The 10,213-nt window shown below is 45.9% G+C and overlaps 1 protein-coding gene across 2 annotated transcripts in view; it reads left to right on the top strand.

Annotated features, from left to right (window-relative positions):
- WDFY4 (WDFY family member 4) overlaps positions 1-10,213 on the top strand; it is a 403,681-nt gene that overhangs the window by 227,027 nt on the left and 166,441 nt on the right. For both annotated transcript variants that reach the window (XM_023742107.1, XM_023742108.1), the window contains exons 37-39: positions 3,876-3,997; positions 5,459-5,644; positions 6,897-7,033. In XM_023742107.1, the coding sequence (XP_023597875.1) occupies positions 3,876-3,997; positions 5,459-5,644; positions 6,897-7,033 (445 nt within the window). The remainder of the gene's footprint in view (positions 1-3,875; positions 3,998-5,458; positions 5,645-6,896; positions 7,034-10,213) is intronic.

Here is a 10,213-nt window from a genome sequence, read left to right as displayed (position 1 = left end):
ATATGATCTTATACACAGAAAATCCCAAAGAATCCACAAGAAAACTACTGGAACTAACAGAAGATTTCAGCAAAGTTTCAGGATACAAGATAAACATACAAAAATCAGTTAGATTCCTCTAGACCAACAAAGAGAACCTTGAAGAGGAAATCACCAAATCAATACCCTTTACAATAGCCCCCAAGAAGATAAATACTTAGGAATGAATCTAACCAGAGACATAAAAGATCTATACAGTGCAAACTACAAGACAGTACTGCAAGAAACCAAAAGAGACCTGCATAAGTGGAAGAACATACCTTGCTGATGGATAGATAGACTCAACATTGTGAAAATGTCAGTTCTACCCAAAGTGATTTACAGATACAGTGCAATTCCGATCCAAATTCCAGTGACATTTTTAAATGAGATGGAGAAACAAATTACCAGCTTCATATGGTAAGGGAAGAGGCCCCGGATAAGTAAAGCATTACTCAAGAAAAAGAACAAAGTGGGAGTCCCCACAATACCTGATTTTAGAACCTATTATACTGCCACAGTAGTCAAAACAGCCTGGTATTGGTACAGCAACAGATACATAGACCAATGGAATAGAATTGAGAATCCAGACATAAATTCTTCCACCTATAAGCAGCTGATATTCGCCAAAGGCCCAAAGTCCGTTAATTGGGAAAAAGTCTCTTTGACAAATGGTGCTGGCATAACTGAAACAAGACCCATACCTCACATCATGCACAAAAACTAACTCAAAATGGATCAAAGACAAATATAAAATGAAAAACGATAAAGATCGTGGAAGAAAAAATAAGGACAATGCTGGGAGCCCTAATACATTGCATAAACACAATACGAACCATAAGTAACAATGCATAAGCACCAGAGGAGAGACTAGATAAACAGGAGCTCCTAAAAATCAAACACTTATGCTCATCAAAAGACTTCACCAAAAGAGTCAAAAGACAGCCTGCAGACTGGGAAAAAGTTTTTGGCTACGACAAATCCGATCAATGTCTAATCTCTAAAGTCTACAAGATACTGCAAAACCTCAACAACAAAAAGACAAATAACCCAATTAAAAAATGGACAAAGGATATGAACAGCCCTTCACCAAAGAAGATATTCAGGTGGCTAACAGACGCATGAAGAAGTGCTCATGATCATTAGCCATTAGAGAAATGTAGATCAAAACGACAATGAGATATCATCTCACCCCAACATGGCTAGCATTAATCCAAAAAACACAAAACATTAAATGCTGGAGAGGTTGTGGAGAGACTGGAACACTTATACACTGTTGCTGGGAATGTAAAATGGTAGAACCACTTTGGAAATCAATTTAGCGCTTCCTTAAAAAGCTAGAAATAGAAGATACGATCCAGCTATCCTGCTTCTTGGAATATATCCTAGAGAAATCAGAGCCGTCACACATATAGATATATGCACACCCATGTTCACTGCAGCGCTGTTCACTATAGCAAAAAGATGGAAACAACCTAGGTGCCCATCAACGGACGAATAAGAACAACGATGAAGCCGTGAAACATAACATGGAGGAAGCTGGAGGTCATTATGCTGAGTGAATTTAGTTAGTCACAGAAGGACAAATGTTGTATAAGACCACTATTATAAGAATTCAAGAAAAGGTTTAAACATAGAAGAAACCATTCTTCGGTGGTTATGAGGGAGGGGAGGGAGAGTGAAGGTTATTTACTAACTAGATAGTAGATAAGAATCATCTTAGGTGAAGGGAAGGACAGCACACACTACAGGGGAAGTCAGCACAACTGGACTAAACTGAAGCTAAGAAGTTTCCTGAATACAATCAAACACTTTGAGGGACAGAGTAGCAGGGGTAGGGGTCTGGGGTCCATGCTTTCGGGGGACAGCTAGGTCAATTGGCGTAACAAAGCTTATTAAGAAAATGTTCTGCATCCTACTTTGGTGAGTGGTGTCTGGGGTCTTAAAAGCTTGCAAGCAGCCATCTAAGATTCATCAATTGATCTCAACCACCTGGAGTAAAGGAGTATGAAGAACACCAAAGACACAAGGAAAGTATTAGCCCAAGAGACAGAAAGGGCCACATAAACTGGAGACTTCATCAGCCTGAGACCAGAAGAACTAGATGGTGCCCGGCTACCACCAATGACCGCCCTGACAGAGAACACAAAAGAGAATCCCTGATGGAGCAGGAGAAAGGTGGGGTGCAGAACTCAAATTCTAGTAAGAAGACCAGACTTAATGGTCTGACTGAGACTGGAAGTACCCCAGAAAACACGGCCCCCAGATTCTCTATCAGCCCAGAACTTTAAACAATTTCCGAGGCCAACTCTTCAGACAGTTATTTGACTAGACTGTGGGACGTAAAGTGATACTCAGGAGGAGTGTGCCTCTTAGCTCAAGTAGATACAAGAGACTAAATGGGCAGCTTCTGTCCGGAGGTGAGATGGGAAAGGCGGAGAGGGTTAGGAGCTGGTTGAATGGACATGGGGAATCAGGGGTGGAAAGGAGGAGTGTGCTGTTACAGTATGGGGAGAGCAGTTAGGGTCACATAAGAATGTATGTATAAATTTTTGTATGGGGAAAAAGGTTAAAAAAATAATTCTCTAGAGTTGACTATTGAATGCAACAGGACACTACAGCTGACTTATCTTACCACTCCCTGGGAAGCACTGGGAAATATTCGTAGCCTAGAGGAGGCACTTTTGATTATTATGGGTTTTTTTTTTTTAAATAAAGTATTCCATTGTCAGTGTGTGGATTAAGTTTGGGGAGATTATTTTTTTTTCCCTAACATCTCAAGAATTAGTGGCACATATAGTTAAGCGCTGTGCTACCGGAAGGTTGGTGGTTCAAACCCACCTCAGATGCTCCTCGGAAGTAAGTCCTGGCTGTCTGCTTCTGAAAGGTCAGAGCCTTGAAAACAGTATGGAGCAGTTCTACTGTGCACACATGGGGTTGCTACGAGTTGGAATTGACTCGAAGGCAACCAACATATAACAACAACGTAGGTAAGTAGTGTGGCATGCCAATTAATTTGTGTGCTTGAAATGACATCCTCTTCAGATTCCATTCTTCTGTTTAGTAAAATGGCCCCCAAATCCAAAGGGTGAGTGTGTTACTACTTCATTCTAGAAATTTCAAGAATAGACATTCACATATGCTGGTATTTTTCACTTCTATGTTTGTCATTTCCGGTCCAGTCCACAAATACTGGATTGTGCCTGTTGTGCTCATGAAGCTGAAGGAGTCTTGGGGGAAGGGACACATGGATATTGACATGTCTTGGACCCCAGGAGCACAGAGGCCACAGGAAGCCTGATATGTAAACTTCTGTGCCCCACTTAGACCTGGCTACATAAGATGTGGGGCTCTCGGTAAAATTAAAGGGCAGGCCCTTGTTGAAAAAATTACCGAGAATTTCAAGATGGTGACAGCAGAGCATTAAGTCAAGCACAGGGCCCTTCTGAGTTTGGGCCCCGTGTGACTGCCCAGGTCACATGCCTGTAAAGCCAGCCTTGGCCCCATTCAAAGCAGAGTAAAATCCGTGCCAGATGAAGGTATGAATCAATCCTTTGGGATGCACAAATGACCAGTTTTGAAGGTAGAGAACCAGGAGAGAATTCAGGGAGCCTGTTGGGAGAATGGATAGGATTTAGTAAGACAGAAATAAAAAGAAGGTGTTTCTCCTGTTTTCTAAAATGATATTGTATAATGTCTATAGTGGAAGTTGTCTTAAGGTGTTAGTTTTAATTAGATTAGATAAGATTTTCCATGTTGATGTGTACTGAGTTTGGGGGATGCATATTAATAATGAAGAACAATAGAATGATCACAAAGAGACTAGAGTTTATAATGAGAAATCTATTTTCTACCAGCTATCCAGAAGGATTTGGATTGGAACCCAAGCCTAGGATGACTCCTTATCATCAAGTCTTTCTCTCCCCAAATGAAGAAGTGAGAGGAAAAAGAGGGGAAAACGTCCCAAGTTTGAGTGATGGTACATTTCATTTGCTCTTAATTTGGGGAGGTGGGTGATATAGTGGTAAAAGAGGCCCTAAGAAATCCCAGAAGATCGTAGAAGTACAGAAATGTAAGGTGGTAGAGAATAAAATTGGAATACTCTTTGCATATTAGAAATGGAATGGAATGGATGGATGGTTGGATGGTTGGATGGATGGATGGATGGATAAATGAAGAGAAAGCTGTGTGGGGCTTGGTTAGACTAGGAACTTGGTGTACTCACTGGAATCCCAGAGGCCCTCACTGTAAGTTGATCTCTTGCAATTTTCTTTGAACCACTAGACACAGAAACTGGCAAGCCATCTCACCTGGCTCAAGTCATTACTTGGCTACTTCTCAGCTTTCTCCCCTGGAAAATGAGAAAAAGTAAATGAACTCATTACTTTCTTTGAGCTTTTTGGCTTGATGGAGGTTATTCTTGGACTTACAAATCTCAAATGAAGTCAAAGGGATTGGCAGTTGTAAAAAGATAGCGGAGCCAGATCCATGTGTTTGAGAGGCTGCTCTCTCTTGATCCAGGAAACTCTAGTAGACCTTCTTCTACCACTTTGGTTTGCAGACTGTGCCACTTACCTTGTGATGTCTTGTGATACAAAATGATGGGCACAAGGGCCACTTGGTTCTGGCTAAATTGGTGCCCAAAGCCAGTGCTCAAAACTCTTGTGACTTAAAAGTTTATTCTGACACAGTGTTAATTACATGAACACTCATATGCTCTGGGATTTGGCCAGTAGAGCTGGACTGAGCAATCTCCATCTACCTAGAGTAAGAAAAACAGACTCAAGAGGCTGGTACTAGAGGGGGCACTGAATGACCCAAGATCAGAAAAAAATTTATGCATTGTTCGAAGGATTATAGGTGTGAGGCCCATCAGGCAGAACTGGCTTGGTTGAGCTGAACAAATCTGGGCAAACCCAGGCCACTGAGATGGGTGGTGATGGGAAGCATGGTCCAGAGCAAGGGAAGAGGACTTGCTGGGGTCCTGGGGACCAAGGCACAGCCTTGGGTTCGTGTCTATTTCCCTGAAGGACCAACATGAAAGGAAGGCTGGGAGAAGCTGTTTTGGGGCTACTTGGTTACCTAGAGCTCACACAAGCAATCTTTCTGTTTGGTATCCAGCAGAATTGGGAATTGAGTAAAGAGGCTCCCTGTACCCATCAATCATATTTCCCAGATCTGAAGATGAGAGGCAGGGGAGGACTTAGTGCTGGCATTTAGAGATGGGGAAAGGCCAGCTCTCACTGAGGTTGGTGGCATTACCATCAGTCCTGTGGCTCTGTCTCCTGACTGCCTTCTGGCTGGAGCTTGCAAGGCTGGGTGAACTTCAAGAAATCAAGTGAGAGGATGTGATTAAAAGCAGCCATGAAGCCCATCCTCTGACCCTCTCTGGGAGAAGCCCCGAGGCCACCCTCATTGTGCAATATCTTCTCTCCTATAGTCCAGCACAATATCCAGAGGATGGTGCGGACTCTCTGGCAGCAGCTGGTGGCACAGAGGCGGCAGGCACTGGAGGATGCCTTCAAGATTGATCTCTCCGTGAAACCTGGAGAGAGTGAAGTGAAGATTGAAGAGGTCACCCCACTCTGGGAGGAGACCATGCTCAAGGCCTGGCAGCATTACTTAGGTCTCTGTCTACTTGGCTCTAGGGAATGGGAACTCTGGTTATCATACAGCCAGGTCCTCCAAGACTCCACTTGGGGCCTGGAGCCTTTGTCTACCTGGACCCTCTTTGTCATATTTCTGTGGGTAGGATTTACATCACTGAAACCTCAGATATGTTTTCACAAAGAACAAATGCTACTTTGCATCTGGGATGAAAGGAAGGCCTGAGGTGCCAGTCAAGCAAGCAGATTCCAGTAATCTCTTAGAGGGAAGGGTCACTATGTGCAGGGTTCTGGCCCAGGCACTGCAGCTTGGGGTTCTAGTCCCCACCTTGGTATTCACCTACCAGCTTTGCAGCTTTGTACCACGTCATGCAGTGACCTTGAGCCTTGGGTTCCTCGTCTCTCAACTGAAAGCTTTCGTCCCAAGTATATTATGTCCCTTGCATTTTACCAGTTACTCAACATTTTTGCCCTCATTGTAGGCAATGCAGCTGCAGGAATGAGGTTTTAATTTTGTTTATGAGGATGTCGTTGCTGTCTAAATTATTGTTTATATACTCGTTATAAGTCTTTTAGCATCACAGAATTCATAGTGATTCAGGAGGGAATTATTTCCATGTCCGTTGTGCCATGTCCCATGTACAAAAGCTTTATTTAATTGACTTTCCAGATTAGTCATGACAAAGACGTTCATACATACATGCATGCATACATACGTGTATAATTTGAAGTCAAAATGTCAGATTCTATTTCATGGAAAAATACAGTTAAGTAGGACATATTTACCCATACACATATAGTGGAATAAAATGGTAAGATGGATATTGAAGCTTACAAGTGGTTCCCCTTTTATCAACACTCATATATATATTGAACATTTTCTGTATTCCAGGCTCTGTGCTTTAAACACATTGTCTATGTAATCTTCGTGATACCCCGATGAGGCTGGATACATTTTACAGAATGAGAAAGCTGAGGTTCAGAAACTTTAGCTAACTTGTCCAGTATTTTGCTGCTAGTAAACAGGTCTCAGAACTTGGGTTTTCATCCAGGTCTGGGTGACTCCAAAACCCACACTACATTTCTTAGCTCAGGGAGCTTCAGAACATGGCAGTGCTATCTTGTGGCCTGGGCTGTCTCCCTTGTTGGAGGTAGGCATGCTTGGCTCATGCGCACCTGGCTGGCCCTTTGAAAGCCAAGCCAGCTGTAGAACTAGTGAGTGCTCTTTTCTTTCCTTCAACTCCTAACGTTCGTTGCTTCCCCTTCCTCCAGTATCTGAGAAGAAGATGCTGGCCAGTCGCTCAAATGTCACCCACCACAGCAAAGTCACTTCGTGGAGTGGGAGCCTCTCGTCAGCCATGAGACTGATGCCCAGCCGGCTAGCCAAGGACCCTGAGTGCAAGGCAGAGGTGAGCTCAGACTCTTCCCTTAGAGAAGCACTGGCTTCAGCCCCATGGCTTATGTCCCCTCTGCTGTCACTGAATGCAGCCTAATTCCGTGTTCTTTTGAGCATTCAAGGGTACCATGTGACTTCCCAGTTGAGGCTACATCTAGGGAAGCCAGGTCTTAGCCTAGCTTTAATTGAAGTGAATGTAAACAAACAAATGAACAAGTTGCCACCGAGTTGATTTTGACTCATGACAACCTCATGTGTGTCAGAGTAGAACTGTGCTCCACAGCGTTTTCAGTGGCTGATCTTTCAGAAGTAGATTGCCAGGCCTTTTCTTCCAAGGTGCCTCTGGGTGAACTCAAACTGCCAACCTTTTGGTTTGTAGCTGAGCACTTAACCATTTGCACCACTCACAGACCTCAGAGTGAACATGGATTCCCTGTTACTGCCACGAGCAAGTGCTGCTTATGGCATTAAAAAAATCTTGTACCCAGTTTCCTTTTGAGTTACTTTGTTCAGTGGACACTAGTCCAGGGCTCACCAGGAACTGGGTGTGTGAGCTCAGCAAGGGGAGGCAGAAACAGTGGGGCCATTTCCGGGAGATGGAGTGTAGTGTTGGACTCTGTGGACTGCGTGGGGCCAAGGTGTGGGATTTTTCTCTCCCGTTTCTCTACATAATGAGTCACCCTAAAACTCAGTGGCATAAGCAATGATTCGTTACGATCATGGACTTTGTGGTCAGAGGTTTGGATGGCTTGTCCCTGCCCGCGTTGTCTGGGCCTCAGCTGGAAGGCTTGGTGGCTGAGGCTGGGATCATGTCTGGTGGTTGATGTGGGCTTTAGTCTGAGGCCTTAGCTGGGGCTGTTGCTGCAACACCTACCCCGTGGCCTCTTTATGTGTCCTGGGCTTCCTTACATGGAGGCTGGGACTCAAAGACTACTGTCCTCAGAGCAAGAGCCACATTGCCTTTTATGACCTAGCTTCAGAAGCCATACAGCATCACTCCGCCACTTTCCACTTGTCAAGACAGACTCCAAGTTGTGCTCAGCATTGAGAGCAGGGAAACCCTACTTCCTGATGGGGGTGGCAAGGTTCTGGAAGAGCATATGGGACTGGAGGCATTGCTGTCCCATGTCCTAATATTGGGGTCACTGACTTGCATTCAAAGGCAGACTGGTCACTGAGTGGACCTGGACAACAGGGCCAGCAGACCTTGAGCAGCTTACTTCACTGAGTCTTTATCTCTTACCTCCACGCAGGAAAAATAACTGTGGGCACCTTTGGGAAGGGGCAGGCAGCTGAAGGCTACCTGGCACGATTGGAGCTCTTGGCCCACGTAACTTTGGAAAGTGAGGTCGACTCCAAATCCCGCTTGCTCAGAATCTGAGTCTGTCGTCCACTGTGTGAGGGTTGCTGTGGTGCTGGGATCCGTGAGCTGACTGCAGGGGCGCTGCCAGTGGATGCTGGGAAGAATTAAGAGCCAATGGCTGCCCACAGGTGCCTAGGAAGTCTGAGGAAGTCAGAATACTTTCTTCTTTCTAAGTCCCAGGCATTTGGAGAAAAAGCCCAAATGTAGAAGAGAAGAGAGGAGAGGAGCTTGATTGGGCTTGATTGCCCAATTGGTATTCAGAACTGAGGAAAAAGCCTGTGTCCTATTCAGCCTTGTGTCCCCATTGCCAGATATGGCATTTGGCTTGTTGAAGTCATTTTTCAGTAAGTTTGTTGAGTTATGACAGCTACATCAGACAGGTGTCATTAGCCGTGTTTCACAGATGTGGAAACTGCATCTAAAAACAAGTGAAGGGCTTTGCAGTGAGGCAGGCAGAGTGAGGGTAAGGTCTCCTGTCCCGAGCTGCGAGCATGACGTCGGGTGGTTCGCAGCATCCAGCAGAGTCTCTGTTTCCTGACTGTACACCCGGGACTGCCTGTATGCACACTAACACTCGGGGGAGCACTCAGGAGTCTGAAGTGCCTAGAACTAGAAACAGTTGGGAACATTCCGTTCTACCTTACAGCCCTTCCCTGCCTGGGGAAGGCCGTCCCACAGGAGGTAGAGCAGAGTCCCTGGCAGTTGGGGTGTCCGCACGCATGTCCTCGCACTTGACACTGACCAGTGCCGCTTGTGGCAGGAGCGTTCCAGTGCCTCTCCCTCTACCTCACCCTGGGGCTGCTGCTCCTTGACCAGGCCAGCGTTGTTCCCAGGAGGTCAGGTCAGTCTGGCTGGGGAGCTAGGGAAGGGACAGCCAGGGGGCTGGGAATGGATATCCCTTTTATGGAAACCCTTGTGGCCTGCTGGTGCTGTCCCTTCCCCCCAGCCCCCCTCACCCCAGCCTGGTGTCATTGGCACGGCTCAGCTGCCATGTCTTGGGGAGGTCAGTTGAGAACCAGCTGATCTAAAAGCTCATGAGGACACTGCAGTGCTTGGGGCCATGCAGGTTTGCCAGATGACTGGTGGTCATTAGCTCTCGGCTCACACTGAGTGATCTGGAAGGAATTGTTTTCAAGACAGGCTGTGTCTTCTGTGAAGGCAGGCTGTTGAACTGAGGTCTCGTTTATTCATTCAACAAGTGTTTACTGAGAGCTGACTCTTTGCCCTGCTCTGAGCACGGAAGTTTCAGTCAAGTGACATATTCTCTGCTCTCCTGGAGACGGACAATAAGCAGGTAAACAAATCCACAGTGTTGGGTGGAGACAATTGCAGTGGAGAAGAGTCGAGCAGCGGGTGCGGGGATGACGAGGGAGGCTCTGCTGTTTACACAGATGTTGTCAGCAAAGCCCTCCCCAGCACGTGAGCCCGTGACTCCTGGGGAGGAGTGTCCAGGCAGACAGAAGAGGTGGGCAAAAACCCTGAGGCAGGTGTGTGCTGGGATGTTCCAAGGCCACAGAGACCCGTGTGGCAAGGCACCCCAGCTTTCCGAGCAGCTACAGAGAAGTTCCCCTTAGGGTTAGTGCCAGGAAAAACTACTTTTCCACAGCTCATGTGGAAGCAGGGGTTTTGCAGCTGACTATGTGTTCCTCTTTGACCTGTGCACTAGGAAGCTCAGAGATAAGTGTGACCCAATCTTGTAACTGCTGGACACATCTAGTGGGATACATTTCTGCACCAGACACACAGACATAGGCACACATACACATACATACACATACACACGTACACACATTTACACATGCACACACACACACACATAAAACGCACAGG

Source organism: Trichechus manatus, unplaced genomic scaffold, assembly GCF_000243295.1.
Source record: "Trichechus manatus latirostris isolate Lorelei unplaced genomic scaffold, TriManLat1.0 scaffold00200, whole genome shotgun sequence".
NCBI classification, from domain to species: Eukaryota; Metazoa; Chordata; class Mammalia; order Sirenia; family Trichechidae; genus Trichechus; species Trichechus manatus.
This window is presented reverse-complemented; position numbering and strand designations above follow the sequence as displayed.